The sequence below is a fragment of the Capricornis sumatraensis genome, chromosome 22, assembly GCF_032405125.1.
Source record: "Capricornis sumatraensis isolate serow.1 chromosome 22, serow.2, whole genome shotgun sequence".
Classification (NCBI taxonomy): Eukaryota; Metazoa; Chordata; class Mammalia; order Artiodactyla; family Bovidae; genus Capricornis; species Capricornis sumatraensis.
This window is the reverse complement of record NC_091090.1, coordinates 29639984-29659566: the sequence shown is the minus strand read 5'-3', so window position 1 is coordinate 29659566 and position 19583 is coordinate 29639984. Positions and strand designations below refer to the sequence as shown.

The following is a 19583-nucleotide window of genomic DNA, read 5'->3' as shown; positions in this document are numbered from 1 at the left end:
TTTATTGCTAATGCCCTCAAGACTGTGACCCACCCTGGATGGGGTAGTGAGGAGATTTATAGTGTTCAGGGAGCAGGATGTGATCACCTCATGGATAATTCTCAGATTGATTGGCATCAAGGTGAAGTTTCAAGCATCATCAATCTTCTGGTTTCAACCAGTCTAGGGTCTATGTTCCTGTGGTCAGCAATTTTCATCTGGAGGAGATCTGCTTCTTGTAAAACCAATTTAGGAATATGTGTCAGGCCTTTATCTATATCTTTCAGGGAGCTGTGAGTTGGGTGATTCTGTTATGTAGCAGATTTATAGCCTATATTGTTACCAGTTCCCCAGCCCAACAGCTATTCTTTGTTCTCACATCTTCACATTTCCCAGTGGTTAACTCTTGAGTCAGCATTTTATTTCAAGAACAAGGACAAGGGGAGTTGTACATGGTTTTGTAATTCAAATGAAAGTTTTAGCAAAAAGTGCTTTCTATAATTGTATATGATACACCCTCATATTTATTATTATATAGCAGTTGAAAGACACTACTCAGAACCTGCTGTATTAATTTCACAATCCGCAGTGGGCCACAATCCATCATTGGCACACACTGGTATAACAAAATCCCAAGACACTGATGTCAAATAAAAGTGCCTTCATACAACCACTATAGAGAACAGAATGGAGTTTCCTTAAAAGACTAAAATTAAAATCACCATGTGACTCAGCAATACCATTCGTAGGTGTATGCCCTGAGAAAACCATAATTTCAAAAGGCTCATGCAGCCCCATGTTCACTCCAGCACTATTTACAATAGACAGGGCTTGGAAGCAACCTAAACTCTGGATGAAAGTGAAAGAGGAGAGTGAAAAAGTTGGCTTAAAGCTCAACATTCAGAAAACTAAGATCATGGCATCTGGTCCCATCACTTCATGGCAAATAGATGGGGAAACAGTGGAAACAGTGGCTGACTTTATTTTTCTGGGCTCCAAAATCACTGCAGATGGTGATTGCAGCCATGCTTACTCCTTGGAAGGAAAGTTATGACCAACCTAGACTCCTTGGAAGGAAAGTTATGACCAACCTAGACAGCATATTAAAAAGCAGAGACATTAATTTGCCAACAAAGGTCCGTCTAGTCAAGGCTATGGTTTTTCCAGTAGTCATGTATGGATATAAGAGTTGGACTATAAAGAAAGCTGAGCACCAAAGAATTGATGCTTTTGAACTGTGGTGTTGGAGAAGACTCTTGAGAGTCCCTTGGACTGCAAGGAGATCCAACCAGTCCATCCTAAAGGAGATCAGTTCTGGGTGTTCATTGGAAGGACTGAACCTCCTGTTGAGACTGAAACTCCAATACTTTGGCCACCTGATGTGAAGAGCTGACTCATTGGAAAAGACCCTGACGCTGGGAAAGATTGAGGGCAGGAGGAGAAGGGGACGACAGAGGATGAGACGGTTGGATGGCATCACCGACTCTATGGACACGGGTTTGGGTAAACTCCGGGAGTTGGTGATGGACAGGGAGGCCTGGCGTGCTGTGGTTCATGGGGTCGCAAAGAGTCAGACACGACTGAGTGACGAACTGAACTGAACTGAAACATTCATTGAGGAATGAATGGATAAAGACCATGTGGTACATATATATACAACGGGATATTACTCAGCCATAAAAAGGAATGGAATTGGGTCATTTGTAGTCTTTCATACAGAGTGAAGTAAGTTAGAAAGAGAAAAACAAATATATGTTGATGAATATATATGGAATCTAGAAAAATGGTACCAGTGAACCTATTTGCAGGGCAGGAACAGAGACACAGATGTAGAGACAGACCTGTGGACACAGGAGGGGAAGGGGTGGTGGGCCAAGTTTAGAGAGAAGCACTAGCACACGTACACTAGCTTGTGTGAAATAGACAGCTAGTGGGATGCTGTCGTAGCACAGGGAAGTCCGCCTGGTGTCTGCGACGACCTAGAGGGGTGGGAGGGAAGCTCAAGAGAGAGAGGATAGACGTGTATGCATATAGCTAACTCAAGATGTTGTACAGCAGAAACCAACACAACATTGTAAAGCAAATATGTCCCAACTGTTTTAAAACAGTTTTAAAAACAAGGTACAATCGAATGGGCTCACCGCTTACTTTAGTCAGAATGTACCTCAAGTAATTTTTGTGAAGGTGGAATGAGGATAAAAGTGAGAAAATGCCCACTATGTGACAGACACTAAACGCATGCTAGCTCCTTTCCGTGTACTATAAAGGTAGGTCACTGGCATCTCTTTCTCTAGATCGTAAAATAAAATTCATCCAGCAGTGAAAAACATATAGAATTCCAATAAGAGAAAAGGAATAAGTTTTGTCTTCTGTGGAGAGAATTTAGAAGGTTTAGGGACAGTCAGGGCGGGATTCAGACACAGTTAATGCTTTTGAACAAGACCACCTGCCAGTCGAGGACCGACCCGGCTCCCTGCTCCTCTCTTGTCAGTGAAGTGTCCTGGTTTGAAGTCCCCTCACCAGCCCCAGGTGACAGCTGAGCAAGATTAAGCCCCTGCTCTATTTAAGTCCTCTGAGAGAGGACAGATGCAATCTGAGACTTGGTTTGGTGCAACTTCACAATGACACCCATTGATAGGTGAGAATTTAGACCAAGGAAGAACCACACGGGACTGTTCCAATGCTGCCATGAAAAAGGGAGACGCTACCCCTTCTGTTCAAATGGACTGGACGTTGTAAAGCGCAGTTTGCCTCTGTGGTCTGATTCATCCAGGTTCACGGGAAGTGAGGAACTGCTATCATGGCAGGGAAGCCCAAGCTTCACTATTTCGATGCCCGAGGCAGGATGGAGGCCATCCGGTGGCTCCTGGCTGCAGCTGGAGTGGAGGTAGGTCCTCTTAACTTGGGTCGCTGTTGACTATCAAAGCACTTTCTCACATGAGCCAGACCTCCGCATCAAGGGATCTGAGTATGATTTTGCATTGCATAAAAAAAGCTGCAGATTAAGAAAGAAATGGACTGATCTGACAAAATGAAAATGTAAATAATCCTGCCCATGGAAGAGCATAGAAATATTTTTTTTTTATTTGAAAGGAAACAAAAGACACATCAACTAGTCCAACTGTGTGAAACTTACTTGGATTTCATTTTAACAAACAGTAAATATTATTTATGACACAATTCAAGTAGAAACTTGATTGCTGATTGAATATGTTATTAAAGAATTATTGTTAGTATTTTAGGTGTAATTTTTAGGTTTATTATTATGTTTATGTTCAAAATAGTTCTTTTGGTTTAGAAATATGCATGAAGTATACATGATATGATACCAAGAATCTGCTCCATTTTTACATAAAGGGGAATATGGATGGGCATATAGATGACACAGGACTGGCTTGAGTTGATAATTATTGATGCTGTTGAAGGATATGAGAAACACTGTATTTCTTAAAATTTTTGTACATGTTAGAAATTCCCACAATAAAAGAAAAACTGTATGTAATATAAAAGAAATAGAAATAGAATAGAATTTGCGACCCCATGGGCTGTAGCCTACCAGTCTCCTCCCTCCATGGGATTCTCCAGGCAAGGGTACTGGAGTGGGTTGCCATTTCCTTCTCCAGGGGATCTTCCCGACCCAGGGATCGAACCCAGGTCTCCCGAATTCCAGGAAGACGCCTTAACCTCTGAGCCATCAAGGAAGCCCAGAATACAAAATAGAAATTGAATAAATAGAAATAGAATAGAAATAGAAATAAATAGAAAATAAATAGAAATAGAATAGAAAATAGAAATAAATAGAATAGAAAACTGTATGTAATAGAAAATAGAAAAATAAATGAAATAAAGGTTAAGATATAATCACAAATATGGGAATGAGCCAACTGTAACACACCACTTGGCAAGATTTAATATATTCACTCAGCAATAATTTTGGGTGGGAGCACTTTAGGGCTTCCCTGGTAGCTCAGCTGGTAAAGAATCTGCCTGCAATGCAGGAAACCCCAGGTTGATTCCTGGTTCGGGAAGATCTGCTGGAGAAGGGATAGGCTACTCACTCCAGTATTCTTGGGCCTTCCTGGTGGCTCAGCTGGTAAAGAATCTGCCTGCAGTGTGGGAGACCTGGGTTCGATCCCTGGGTTGGGAGGACCCTCTGGAGAAGGGAACAGCTACCCACTCCAGTATTCTGGCCTGGAGAATTCCGTGGACTAATGTATAGTCCATGGGGTCACAAAGAGTCAGACATGACTGAGTCACTTGCACTTTCACTTTTGTGCCAGGCTCTGTACTAAGTTCTGGAGATACAGAAACGAATGAGACAGACGCAGTCCTTGCCCTCAGGCAGCTTGCACTCTAGTGAGGATGCAAACAAGTAAGCGGGTGATTAAGAGAGAGATGGGAGCATCCGCAAGCACCCCCAGGCATTTTATAGTGTTAGAACACCACACTCCCAGGAGCAAATGCAGGACTGTTGATGGTGCTAGTGGTAAACAAACCGCCTGCCAAGGCGGGGGGAGAAGTGGGCGACAGACGAGGAGATGGCTGGAGGGCATCATCGACTCAATGGGCATGAGACTGAGCAAACTCTGGGATACAGTGAAGGACAGAGAAGCCTGGTGTGCTGCAGCCCATGAAGTCTCACAGACCTGAACAAGTGTTTTCCTCAGTGATAACTCTAGTGGCCATGCATGGATGCTAAGTCGTTTCAGTCATGTATGACTCTTTGAAACCCTATGGACTATGCCCACCAGGCTCCTCTGTCCAAGGGATTCTCCAGGCAAGAATACTGGAATGGGTTGCCAGGCCCTCCTCCAGGGGATCTTCCTGACCCAGGGATCGAACCAGCATCTCTTCTGTCTCTTGCATTGGCAGGTGGGTTCTTTACCACTAGCGCCACCTGGTATTCATTGGAAAAGACCCTGAAGCTACGGTCCACAGTGTCACAAAAGTCAGACATGACTTAAGGATTTCATATGTAGTGAAAGGATTTTTTTCTAAAATTACCCTCATTTTTACCAAACACAGCCAAGACGAATTTGTTTTTAAGATAAATTTGGTGACTTCCCTGGTGGTCCAGTGTTGCAACTAAAGATCCCACATGCTGCAAATAAGACCTGGCACAGCCAAACAAACAAATGAATAAAAATAAATATTAAAAGTAAAGATAGCCAGGGCTTCCCTGGTGGAATAAGAATCTGCCTGCTAATGCAGAGGACATGGGTTCAATCCCTGGTCTGGGAAGTTCTCATATGTCATGGAGCAACTAAGCTTGTGCACCACAACTGCTGAGCCTGTGTGCCTCAACTACTAAAGCCTGTGCACCTTAGAGCCTGTGCTCCACAACGTGAGAAGACCCTGCAATGAAAAGCCTGCATAACCCCACAAGAAGTAGCCCCCACTTGCTGCAATTAAAGAAAGCCCATGTGCAGCAACGAAGACCCAGCACAACCAAAAGTTAAATGAATAAATTTTAAAATTAAAGATACCCATTGATAATAATAATAATAGTTTTAAAAAATAAAATGTTTGGTCCCTTGACTATGTAAGGTATTTAATGCTGACTCTGGGTGTAACTCCTCAGAAAGAGTCTCAGAATAAATTCCCCAAAGGCTCTCAAGGCCAAGAAAGCCGTGCCAAAGGCCTGCTATCAGATTTGCCCAGCTGGATTTCTCTCTTCTACAGGTTTTCAAAATAGTTTGAGATTCCTGTATATATCAGGAGACAGTCTTTTTTTCATTTACCTGACATACATAAATCCAGACAGACAGAGATCCCATAGTTTTCTGCTTGAGATTTAAAATGTCTCTTTGCCTCCTTTTTTTTTCCCCTTGGCTTGAAGTTCTACTTAACCCAAGGCCAAAGTCTCAGGCAAAGTGGGCTGTGTTTGTATCTCAAGGACATGGTAAGAGTTGATATAGCTTTTTCCTAGGCATATTTTTATTCTCTCAGGGTCAGAATTTTGAAAAAAAAAAAAATTACTTCTGCATGTTAGCTTTTTCTAATTGCACATAAGAGCTAGTTTTGCAATTAAAAAAAGAAGTCTTGTTTTAACAAATTTTGTGGTCATACTGTCAAGAAAAATCATCTTTCCTTTTTTTTTTTTGTAGTCATAGTTTCATAGATAAAATATAGGCCAAATAGTGTCAAATTGGTCTTAATAATAGGCGCAGACTGGCTGAAAAATGTTGTTCCAGAAAGGTTTATTCTTCTGAGGACGTAGGGGTCTTAGTTTGCTCAGAAATATCTGGAAAAGTAAGGGAACATGTAGGAGTGGGAGAAGCTTTGTCGTTCCCCCACCCCCCCGCGAGAGGTGGGAGAAGTTAGAAGGAGATTGTTTAGAATGTTAGGAGAGTTTTTTCTCATTATAGTAGCCACATAGAGCAGAATTATGATAAAAGGCTTTGAAAACTTGAACATAAGGAAACAATCCGTTATCTCATCCTGTGGCAATAAAAATTGAATTGTAAGAGATTCATTTTCAGGCCATTTTCCTCATCCTCCAATTTACATAAAGGCCAGGCACTGTTTCAATAAAAACTTGCTAGTTCTTAAGGATACACTCCAGAGGTGTTTCTTCTGGCTTAGAAAGGGATCCTCCTACATTGAATAACCTGCAACCCAGAACAGAGACAGCTTCTAGCTACGTAATGCACCATCCTCTATACATTTAGGAGACACCTGAAGGGGATTCGGAGCGTCCCCTGAATTTACTTTAACCTTATTCCTTGACAGGGTTTGGGGCATCCCCTAGCCCCCACTGATTTTTAACCAGCAGTCTCCAGTTGTCCTTGGCACCTTAAGCAAGGTGTCCTCCTTTCATACCTGGAGAGGACATGTGGACCAGCACATAGTGGTTGCAGGCTTTCCCTTCAGCTTTAGAGATGGCAGATACTGCCCAGGATGTAGGCTGATTGGAACTGGCCTGCTCAATAAGTAGTCTGTCCCAGCCTATGGGCTGCCAAGGCCTGGAGTGAAGGGGACTCCTGGAGGAACTGGAGTTGGCTAAAGTGGAAAGTGCCACAGCGGTCAAGTATGGGCTTGGCAGCCGCAAGACTTCAGGTAGTCTTTCCCCAAGAGGATTTTAAAGAATTAGGTAAAAAAGAAACCTTGCTGTGCAACTAAGGCGGGAAAGAAAATCCCAGCACCATGGAAGAGAGAGTGAAAGTCAGGAGTCTCCAGCCAATAGTTTTTGCAAGATCTGCAGTTCACCTTGCAACCTACTCCAGTGTTCTTGCCTGGAGAATCCCAGGGACGGGGGAGCCTGGTGGGCTGCCGTCAATGGGGTCGCACAGAGTCGGACACGACTGAAGCGACTTAGCAGCAGCAGCAGCAGCAGCAGTTCACCTTGAATTCCTGGGTTTCTCACCAAATGATCTCGGAGAGACTGCCATACTGAAGAGAGATCTTAGTTCCCTGCCCAGGAACTCAACCAGGAATACTTATCACTAGACCCACCAGGGGCTAGAGGCTAAAAGCAAAGTAGCCCCGGCTCTTTTCTCCATTTGAAAGCAAGAATGTTTCAAGGAGGCGAAAACCGTAAAAACAGGTGCAAGGTTTATGGGCGCACAGCATATAGAGAGCACACGGGGAAGCGGTTTATTTAAGACAGAAGCAAGGCAGAAATACACACCTAGAAAGAAAATGTATAGGTGTCCTCTCTAATCAGGAGAAGCATAATAAAGGAGCGAATTAAATCACTTACATAAGACAGTCCTTCCAGATCTTTGTTTACCTTTGGCCAATTAGCTTGTTTCTTTTTTCATATCTGTCTGGTCCTAGGACCCTCCCCGGGATGCATGCACCTTTTGGCTAAGATGGATCCCACTGCAGGTGCCTGTGGGTACATGTCCATACTCATTGTGTGAAGGCACCCCCTCCATTTTTGACCCCAAGGAGATTTCCTGTGGATGTGCAGACAGGGAAGTCTTCCTTGACCTCAGGAGTGGCCACTTTATCTCTTTATTCCAGCAGAGCTCAGCTTCAAGGACAAGGGCTCTGTCCTTGGTGTTTGAGTGAAAACAAGGCATCAGCTTTATTCCACTTAACAAACACCAGCAGCCCAGCCCAGAGGCCCATCAATCACCTACCTCAGAATCATGGAGAAACTCTGGAGATATGATCCCTTAGGGGAGAGCAAGCAGTAAAGGAGGGTCTCAGGTGAGGTGGGGTCCTGCAAAGGAACCTCTAGTGTGCTCTCTTAGCCTCCCAACATATTTACCTGAGCCTCAGATTCAGTTGAGTTTAGTCACTCAGTCGTGCCTGACTCTTTGCAACCCCATGGACTGCAGCGCTCCAGGCTTCCCTGTCTATCCATCACCAACTCCTGGAGCTTACTCCAATTCATGTCTATCCAGTCAGTGATGCCATCCAACCATCTCATCTTCTGTCATCCCCTTCTCCTCCTGCCTTCAGTCTTTCCCAGCATGAGGGTCTTTTCCAATGAGTCAGTTCTTTGCATCAAGTAGCCAAGTATTGGCCTCAGATTACAAAGGAGCCTCAGATTATACTTTCTTGATTGCTGGACATTAGCTTGGTCTGTTCTCAAGTGTGTGAAGAAACAAGTACACAGAAAAACAAACTGAACCATTCTAGGTTGTTTATTTTCTATAAATCAACAACCAATAGTTTTTGCTATGGTCCAGCCTTGGGGTTCAAGGATGTGTTCAGAGTCCATGGGAAGGATGAGTTCAGCACAGGAGGGTGAAGAGGAGGAGACGCTGAGAGCATCCAGGCCTCCTCTTGTCTAGCCCAGCCCGAAGGAGGAGAGTGTGGGGCAAGGATGACCAGAGGCCACTGGTCAGGACTTCTGGGTTCTCTGGCCCCGGAGGCTGATCCTCACAACTCCATTCATCTCCCTCAGCCTCATAAGCAACAGCCCACCAACAAGTCCCATCCTTCCTCTGACACCTTCCCACAGTGACCACCCACCACCCCTCATGCTGTCTTGAACTGGGCACTTTGCGAATTGTTGCCCACACACCTCCCTATCTGTGTGGTCTAACCCTGTGGAATCCTGTAGATCCACAATAAACTGTTTCACTGAGTCAGTTGAAAGTAAAAGTGAAAGTGTTAGTCACTCAGTTGTGTCCGACTCTTTGTGACCCCATGGACTGTACCCCACCAGGCTCCTCTGTCCATGGAATTCTCCAGGCAAGAATACTGGAGTGGGTTACCGTTTCCTTCTCCAGGGAGTCTTTCTGACCCAGGGATCGAACCCAGGCCTCCTGCATCACAGGCAAACTCTTTACTGTCTGAGCTAGAAGGAAGCCCGAGTTAGAAACCTCCCAATTCTCAAACTTTTCATCATCAAGACCCTTTTTTAAAATAAAAAATTGAATGGAGGGAGGTAAGATATAGTAGAGGTCCCTGGTGGCAGCATCTTGGGAGTCAGTGATCCCATGAAAACCCCATGCTGGGGGACACCCCAAATTTCTGCCTGATTTCACAGAGAGAGAAAGGCTTTCCAGAGACTAGTTAAAACTCCATAACTAGAAGAATTTCCCAGTCCCTTCCCTCCAGTGACTTTCCCCTCCCCCCAAATCATTACCTCATCACTGACAGAGGTGGGGACAGGGTAGAGGTGAATTAACCTGCATAATAAGCAGTTACTTGCTGCAACCCACGCTTTTATCTTGGTGGCTCTAATCTAAATCTCCAAATGGCCTTGATCACTGTCCTCTGTGCACCCTGCCGAACTTGGAAATCCTACAGTCTCCACAGCGGGCAGCAGACAGAGGCCATGCAAGTTAAGTAATGCTATAGAATGAAATAAAAACTCATGGACTGTTTCTGTTTTCCAGTTTGAAGAGAAACTTATAGAAAGCTCAGAAGATTTGGATAAGTTAAGACATGGTAAGAAACTGAATTCTTCTAATGGGAGGATCTAGTAGCAGCCATAAGTTGAGGTTTGAATACCAGCAAGGCCTTGTGTGTGCAAGGTAGGAATGGGGCCAGAGGAGAGGAAGAAATGTGGTTAAAGGTAAGGGTGGGGCTCCTTGAGAAGGTCTGGCAGCTCACTTGGGACTAGGAAGGGCTGGAACTCTAGTATTTGCTAAAGGAACTAGCCCCAGTGCCCTGTGAACGCCCTTGCTGGTCTCTCTCTGCTTTTCTGCGCCATGAGTGACATATCAGTTCAGGATGCCACACAGCCCTCCCACCAAAGGTCAGGAAAACACATGCATCAGAGAGAAGAGGGGAAAACAAGGCCCAGAAATTGCCATGAACCCTTTTTTCTGGCAAGTTTGACAAGTCTAGCAAAATTGCAGACTCAGTGAGCAGGAAAAGGGACCTGCACATAGAAATCTCTCAAAATCTGCCTTATATGATGTGAGACTTATTTAGAACTTCTCATTCACATTGGCAACCAGGTGGCGGCCCTATTGCAGCCTCTTCCAACTTCTTTCTAAAACATCCCTAAAGACAAATAGACTCAGAATTAGAAGGAATCGCCCATGTATCTGAATGGCAAGTAAAAAGATAAATGAAATAATGGGCTAAAAAAATAAAAGATTGAGCAGGAAGAGGACTATGGGAAGCCAAAAACAAAATGCCACGCTGCTTAATTATACCAGGTCATTTTAGTATTTCTATTTATATCTTCAGTTATGTCAACATTTTTTTTCATCCTAAAAGGGTGTAATTCATCCAATATTTCTCTCTTCTTTTCTCCTTTCAAAAGATGGGAGTTTAGTGTTCCAGCAAGTGCCAATGGTTGAAATTGATGGGATGAAGCTGGTGCAGACCAGAGCCATTCTCAACTACATTGCCACCAAATACGACCTCTACGGGAAAGACATGAAGGAGAGAGCCTTGTACGGTATTTTTTCCGTTCTTTCATGAGTGATAAATAGGAACAACCCTAGGTGTTTCCCTGAGCGATTAGGATGTGTTCATGGGGATCATGACCAACAGCAGCTATAGACCTTAATGGTGTAACTGAGCTCTAGTACAGCAAGGACCTGTGAAGAGGAGAGAAGAGTAAACTTGGAGTGGAATCAAGAGCTTACGTAAGAAGTTGTGGTCCGTGGGTACAGCACCGTGACGAAGGATTCCAAACACGGGTAAATTATTAAGCCGGGAGGAAGGTGGAACCTCGACTCCAGAGGCTCACACTAGACGCCCAGCAACAGCTAGAGTCAAGGGACAAAATGTCTGAGTGTCTAGAGGATAAAGTCTGAGAAGAAGAAGATCTAAAGGAATTGATTCTTAAGTTCCAGAAATGTTAGAATGATAACCAGGAGCTCAATTTATCAGTCCTCTTTATGGACTGGTCACTTGACAGGGGATAACAAAGTAGATAACTTTGGGGATAACAGTGGATAACAAAGGGGATAACTCAAGACACCAGAGTCATCTGGAACATTTTAATATAAGTCTGAAGCAGCCAGATTTATTCAATACAAGCAAAACTGGGGGGAATCCTCTCTGTTGCAATGGGACAACCTGACTGATACTAAAATCATGTAAGGAACTGTTGGCAGTTACTCAAAAAGTTAAAGAGTTACCGTATGACTCAGCAATTCCGCCTCTGGGTATACACCCAAGAGAGTCAAAGACACATTCACGTATCACAATTCAAGTTCAGCATGATGCCTGCCAGTGGGTAGCAACATGAGAGCACAGCGCTGTGGTCAAGAGCACAGGTGCTGGGGTGGAATGGCCAGCACTCCCATCGCAGGTTCATCACTAAACAGCTCGTGACTTCAGACACTTTCATTCACATCCCACTCTTTACTATTTTATCTGAAACCTAGTCTTCGGCTCCACGGGATTATTTGTGAGGATGTGTGGCTGGACCGCACTGATTCCGTTTTGCCCCCTCTCCCCCATCTTCAGGTCACCAACACTACACCCTCATCTTTCTGCATGCTGCTCTTTAGCCTCCCAGCAAAGAATGTGCCCCAGCTGGATGAGTTCCCCATCAGTTTTTACCCTTGCCTTCATCTGATAAGAAAACTGGAAGAATGTATTTTGTTGACACAGAAGGTTAATGGTCACGAGACCCCCAGGGGAGGAAAAACCACCAGTTCCTTCAGTGTAGACTTGCTTCTCACTTGGTAGTCAGATTCTACTTTTAGTTTTGACCCCTTTAAATTCCCCTAGATCCCTTTTGGCAGAACAAAGCGCGGCTGTAATTGTCTGCGGAGCATTGTTTGCACTGTCTTTCCTGCCTGTTTATAAGTTACCCACAATAAACTTCATAGTGAAAAAAAAAGTGGAAACAAAACACATCCACACTTGAACTTGAACACAAAAGTGCGCAGCGTTCATAATATTCAAAACGTGGAAACAAACAAAATATCCAAGAACTGATGGATGGATGAACAAAGAATGATACATCCCTGTGATGGAATGTTTTAGTCATGAACAGGAGTAAAGTGGAGCAGGCCATGGTAACCCACTCCAGTATTCTTCCCTGGAAAATCCCATGGACAGAGGAGCCTGGTGGGCTCCAGTCCATAGGGTTGCAAAGAGTTGGAGACGACTGAAGTGACTTAGCACGTATGCAGGAGTAAAAAACTGATGTATGTGACAACATGGATGAACTTTGAAAAATACTAAATGAAAGACACCAGACACAAAAGGCTACATATTGTGTGATTCCAAATATATGAAATGTCCTGACATTCAAATCCATAGAAATAGAAATAATAGTTGAGTGGTTGCCTAAGGCTATAAATCTGAGGAAATGGGGAGTGACTGTCAAGGGTACTGGATTTCCTTTTGGATAAAACGATAAAAAAAAGTTCTGGAATTAGAACATGGTGATGATTTCAGAATGTACTAAAAAGTACTGAATAGTCCCATTTAAAGGATGAAAGTAATGCTATGTGAATGTATTTCAATAAAGCTTTTATTACCAAACAAAGAACAACTCTTGTAGGAAATTCTTTTGGAACAAAAACAAAAAAAATCATTTGGAATTTTCATTGTAGAAACTGTATGAAGAATTGTACTATTTCAATGGATATTTTGGGTGGCGTCTTGAGAAATGCAAATGAGGCCAGAGTCGGGCAATCATATATGGAGGAGGTTGTGGAATCATTTCTATCAGAAATAACCAGAGGAACTACTGATACTGGGCATCTAAATGGACCTAGTGGTGTAACAGGATGAGAAAGGGAGAGCTAGAGGGACATGCCTGGGACCACTGGGCCAGGACTCTCTCTAGACGTGACTGAGGTGGTGCTAATGCGTCACACTAATTGTGCAGAGCTACGTCACAGCAGAGAGGGCAAACCCGGGTGTGGTCTCAGAGGTTACCTGCAGGGATTTACCCGTTTCTCTCATGCCTCTAGGAATGGGTCCCCAGTGTGCTTTGTCCCTATATTTGATCATGCGTATAACCAAAATATTCGCTATGTCTACCTTGATGGCTTGTTTTAGAATGAAATGTTAAAATTAATAAAAATCGTAACTCCATGACTGGCTTAGAAAATTGTACCCAGTGGAGAATTACTTTATCTGATGCCCCATTCTTATCTATTCTTAAACTAGAAAATCTAAGGCAGGAGACATTTGGCAATTTGGCCATTTTGTCTTTCAGGATTGATATGTACACAGAGGGTGTTGCAGACTTGAGTGAAATGATCATGCTTTTGCCACTATGCCCACCTGATCAAAAAAATGCCAAGTTGACCCTGATCCGAGAAAGGACAACAAACCGTTATCTCCCTGCATTTGAAAAAGTAAGTGGACTGTTTAGTGGTTTTGACATTGAGACAAGAGTACAAAGGAAGATAGTGCCTGGTGTTGCTGGGGAATCGACCTTCACTTCTGTGAATCTTCCTGAATACTAATGCAGTATCCTGATTCTCAGGGCATTTTCTAAAAATTGACTCTGAGAGGAAATTGTACCAGTTTTACACACATTATCATTTGTCAGCATAATTTCTATTGACTCAGACCCAATTTGAAATTCTCTATTCAATGGAATTTCATGGTTTTACTTAGAGCTTGGGCTGTGGAAGTTCTGAGAGCTACATGGGAGCCTGGGGTAGATGGATCCTGCAGAACAGAGTGTACGGGCTTTGATCCAAGAAGAACATGATGTCAGCAATACATCAGAAAATATTCTGGTACCATGTCTAGGGAGACATGAGAGCAGGTGCCTGCCAGGAGAATGTGGAAGTGTTTCTGGGATGGATGAGATATTTCTAAACATAGATGGGGGCAGTACTGGGGAGGACGAGTCAGAGGAAAAGATTTTCAGGAGAAAATAATCACAAATTTTGGGGATATGGCTCTCAGACTTTTGAAGGAGGTCATGCAAAGCCAAGGAAATAATGTTCCATCATTATACCTAGTATATATCTTAATTAATGTTTCTTCTTGAAGAGGATAGCATTTCAAGATCAAAATTACCTAAAATCATGCTAAACAGAAATGACTAACCTAGAAAAAAATGATTTTAAGAGATTCAGGAGGGTTACATACATATATAAAGATTAACACAGAGCATAGGATCATTCTTTCATTTATTTAGCAAATGTTAATTCATTGCTTGCTTATCTGGCCATATTCAAGGAGCAAAGAATTTAATAGTAATCAGAAAGCACACCCTCCCAGCCCTTGAGGTGCTAAGAGTTTATGCAACATTCACAAGATGATAAGCTCTTTGATGATTGCAGTTTGAGTTTATCTCTACTTTGATTTGTGGGTTGAGAAGATTCGCCTAGAGGAGGAAATGGCAATGCACTCCAGTATTCTTGCCTGGAAAATACCATATACAGAGGAGCCTGGCAGGCTACAGTCCATGAGGTCACAAAGAGTTGGACAAAACTGAGCATGAGCACTGACGGACAGAGGGTACTTTGAAACAAAGGGCTCCGTGATAGCATAAGTAAAATTATCTTCTACAAAACATGTTTTGATGTTATTATATTCTTTTCCAAATGATTATCCATTTGTCCATGATTTTCTATTTTTTGCTTTGTTTTCTTTTTTAGTTGCTCAGTCATATCCAACTCTTTGTGCCCTCATGGACTGTGGACCACTAGGCTCCCCTGTCCATGGGATTTCCCAGGCAAGAATACTGGGGTGGGTTGCTATTTCCTTCTCCAGGAGATCTTCCCGACCCAGGGGTCAAATCCCGGTCTCCTGCATTGCAGGCGGATTCTTTACCACTGAGCCACCTGGGAAACTCTCCGTGCTTCTGTATGTATATATAATCTGAAAGTGTATTTGCCAAAATGTTATTACGTTAGTTAGTGGTGCTGTATGCATTTTTCTCTTTATACATTATGATTTTCATATTGCTAGAATATTTTAATAAATGTAAGATATTTCCCTAACATATTATTATGAAACATTTCATACATGCAGAAAAGTTTAAAATGTATAAAATGAACTCATATGAACCTACCATGTGGATACCAGAATTAAGCTTTGGTTTCCATAATCATGTGTGATTATCTCTACATTTCTCCTCTGTCAATCAAACACATGATTTTGGCTATATAACAGAGTGAGTTAAGTCATCAGTGAAGTTCACCCCCAGACATTGTAGCATGTGAATTGTAACATAGTGCAAGTCAGGAGTAAGCGAGAAGGGACTTCAAGTTGACCCAGGTTTATTTCAGGCCCCAGAGAGAGAGAGGGAAATCAGGAAGCAGGAAAGAAGAGAAATATAGATTGAAATAGTTTGCTCAGGGTTGAAGAAGGTTGTTAAGAAAGTTGGAGTCACTGCCCAAGGGAGCAAGATGAGAGGGACAGAGAGAGAGAAAGAGAAGAGAAAGAGGCGAGAGAGATGGATGAAGGGTCATGTTGTGGAGTTCAGGGCTGTACGCTTCAGGATGTGGGGTCAACAGCAACACTGTGCAGACGATGCTAAGCCCTTGGCCCAGTGGAAGAAGTAAGGCAGCCACAGCAAGGAGGGAACAGGAAAAGGAAATTATAGTCTGGCTTCCACTGGGGTTGAGGAGGGAACAGCAGGGACTCAACTGGCCCATCTCACTGAGTTGGGGGGAGCAGAAGGTCTGGGGTCCCCACCCGCCCAGTGAGGGGCAGAGGGGGAAGTGGGGCTGGGTGGTGGGCAGGGGAGGAGCAGGGCCCAGGCTGTCTGAACCTGCCTTCCTGATCTGACCCCTCCATTCGCCAGGTGCTGAAGAGCCACGGACAAGACTATCTTGTGGGCAACAAGCTGAGCAAGGCTGACATCCACCTGGTTGAATTGCTCTATTATGTGGAAGAGCTGGACCCCAGCCTTTTGGCCAACTTCCCTCTGCTGAAGGTGAGCTCTCCCGCTGCCCTGGACTGGGAGGGAGGGGGCCTGGGGTGGCGGTGGAGGGGTAGGGGTGGGGATGTGCCCGCACCCCCCACCTCAGAATCTGTTCTCTGAACACTGGGACTGCAATGCTAGGGTCCCCACCGTATCATTTCTTCCCCTCAGTTCCTGTTCCTTCTCTCACACCTTGATTTCTCTCTACCAGTCTCTCTCTGAGGACAGGTTGGTTCTGACTGACCTCACAGATTACCTTTCATGTTTTCTGTCTTTACTTTCAGCCCCATCTGCTATCTCTTCTTGTCTTGATATCTGGAGCCTTACTCTGTGCTGATATCTGACACTTTTCTCTTCCTCACACTGCACTCGAGGGTGAACCTGCAGGACTAAGTAGGAAGATTGGGACGCTGAATGGAGCCTTGCGCTAAGACATCTCTGGGGAAAACGCCATTGGGCTGTCATCTTCCTGGCTCACTGGGTGTCCATGTCCAGCCTTCTCCTGGTGCTGATGGAGGGGCCTCAGCTGGGCCTTGTCTAGGAGGGTCTCTGAGTCCCTGCTGGCTTGTGTCAGTGATGGGGTGGTCTTTAGCTGCACTCTGAGCTGCACTCTTGTGGGTTGCAGGGCCTGAAAACCAGAGTCAGCAGTCTCCCGGCCGTGAAGAAGTTTTTGCAGCCTGGCAGCCAGAGGAAGCCTCCGGGGGGCGAGAAAAGCCTTGAACTAGCCAGAAAGCTTTTCAAGTTTTAATAAAGCCAGTGGGGCCCCCCAGGACATTGAGGACCAGACTTATGAAATTCCTGGCAATGAAGTTTTTATCTAAGTGTAGACCCTGGGTGTTGTGAGACTAATAAACTATTCCAAAGTTTTAGTAGCCATTAAAGAATAAAGCTCCAATGAGCAGATTTAGTTACTCTTTTTCTTTAGAATCAAATATAAATTCAGATTTTCCATCTCTTTCTAGCACATCACTTTTTTGGAATTAAAAATTAAATACAAAAGGGAAATATAGATTATGTCATCCCCTTGATTTTTTTTGTAGGAATTATCATATAACATCCGTCACATAGCTTTCAAAGAATCAAGTATAGAAATTCATAATCTGACATTCTTAGGTTTCCACAGGAAAGAGTTATTTTTCTGGTGTCAATGAAAACAATCAGTAAACAATAATAAGAACAGGCAAGAGTTTTACTTGAGCAAACTGAGGACTAGCCAGAAAGATACCTTCCCAGATTACTCTGAGCAGCTTGCTCTGGACATATATGTTTTCCAGCACAGTTTCGTATATCTTTGTCAAAACAAAGGACATTAAATGAGTTGGGGATACATTTCTTCAAGATTGAAAAAAAAACACCACACAGATCAGCACGTGTACAGTCAGCATGGCCTTGGCACCTGGCACAGGACTCTTATCGTGGAAGGCAGACCAGCATTGGAGTCCCAGGAAGGAAGGCATTTACTCTCCCCACTCCGCACCCCTCACTCCTGCCCCACATCTGCTTGCAGGATACAGGATCTTAGTTCCTTGACCAGGGATCAAACCTGTGCCCCCTGCAATGCAAGCACGGAGTCCTAACAACTGGACCACCAACTAAGTCCCCTAATCTTTATTTTTAACATGGACTATCTTTCCTTCTGGTCAAAGTGCTCTTGTCTCTAATAACTAAAGCAGATATAGAATGTACGTTTGGTTGGCCACAAACGGGTATTTCAGTTGGCATAAAATTCAAGTCGACTCATGTATAAGTCAGAATGACTTCCATATATCTCAATATGTGAATATTTCTTTTATCACTGGTAATGGCAAAAAGATATTTTTAAAAATTTTCTTTGAGAGACATTTACCTTCTGATAATAAAAATATCTTTTCTTATGCATTTTGAACAGCTATTTTTTTCTACTGTGGGCTCTCCAGTGTTCAGGGAGGCTGGGAAATAATGAGAACCCAGTGGACCCAAACTGTGCTCAGGGGACCCTGCTGTGGCCACCTGGTCATCACAGCTCTGCTGTACGAGGCACTGTGGGGCCCTGCACAGGGGCCTCACTCCCATTTGACAGGTTCCCCCAGATCAGATCTCTATGACACAGGTGACGTGTGTGAATTTGATACGAATGAATATATATACGTCATTTCCGCTGGCCTCTGAAGGAGCCAGGGAGCCTGGAATGGGAGTGATTGTGGCTTCAGTCACATGCGGGGCCTGCTGTGAACACTCCCCAGGAAACCTGGCCTTCAGAGTATCAGATTCTCTTCTTGCTGGAGTGAGCTGCCCGCCTCACCCTCACCCCGGAACCCCCAGGTGAAGGGGTGGGGCCAGAGAGACAGACACATGGGGTCCCCGACTGCCCTTCCCCCTGCTCTGGTCTGTTCTCCACTGATCAAAAATTATCAAAATATTTTTCTAAAAAGCAAACCTGAGAATCACCACCCTGTTTTACCTCCCTCAGTGACTCTCGCTGCCCACGGCGTGCCCTCCTCCCTTCCCTCCTCACCTCCTGAGTGCCAGTCCCATCACACAAGACGTGTGGGGGTGGCCTGCCCCCTGCCTGGGCATCTTTGTTCCCTCCCAGGCCAGCTCCACCCCGGTGGCCAAACTGAGCTCTGTGCTCCCTGGGGAGACCTGGACGCACCTCTTTGCTTCCCCCAGAGCCCAGTAAACCCCCTGAAGGCCACTGGCTTCCCTCAGCATCTGTGAGTTCCTGATGGGGGCCCAGCCCTGTGTAATCCCAGGCCTCCACCATGAATCGTTGTACCTCCACACACTTCTCCCTGGCCCAGGGGTCTGGGCTGTGGGAATGCCTCACAGTCCCCACCCACTCTCATCTGCCTGACAGCTCTATTCATTCAGCCAAGTCTTCAAGACCAAGATGTTCATATCACTCCACAGACCTTGCTCTGATCCTAGTGTAAATAAACCAACTGCACATAAGTCTTTATGAGACATTGGGAAAATTAGAATGCTGAACATTTAATCAAATGAATGAACTTTAAGTATAAAAGATATAAGTTATAGTGGGATGGATGCCGTCATGAGTTGTGTAAGATTTGCTGCACAGTAATCCTGTGCTCTGGGGAAGTAAACAGGTCTGTGTGTTGGTTTTCTATGATTGCTGTATCAACTTACTACAACTGGGGGGCTTAAAACATGATGAATTCTCCCACACTTTTGAAGGCCTGAAACCAAAGTTAAGATACTGCATTGCCTCTGGACACTCTTGGGAGAAGTCTTCACTGCCTCTTGCGGCTTCTGGTGGCTCTTTGCATCCTTCCTTTCCATGACCCATGGCCACATCACTTCCATCTCTGCCTCCATCTTCACATCTCCCATATGTGTGTGTCTGTGTATTTTCTCTTCTGCTGTAAGCACGCTTGTTGTTGGGTTT

General features: G+C 44.2%; 1 protein-coding gene across 1 annotated transcript; it reads left to right on the top strand.

The window, feature by feature from the left end:
- The first annotated feature begins 2750 nt into the window (after positions 1-2750).
- LOC138098064 (glutathione S-transferase A2-like) lies at positions 2751-17890 on the top strand. Its single transcript, XM_068994297.1, has 6 exons — positions 2751-2866; positions 9780-9831; positions 10658-10790; positions 13526-13667; positions 16079-16210; positions 16824-17890. The coding sequence occupies exons 1-6, from the start codon at positions 2780-2782 to the stop codon at positions 16944-16946; spliced, it is 669 nt and encodes a 222-aa protein (XP_068850398.1). The 5' UTR covers positions 2751-2779; the 3' UTR covers positions 16947-17890.
- Positions 17891-19583: the final 1693 nt, after the last annotated feature.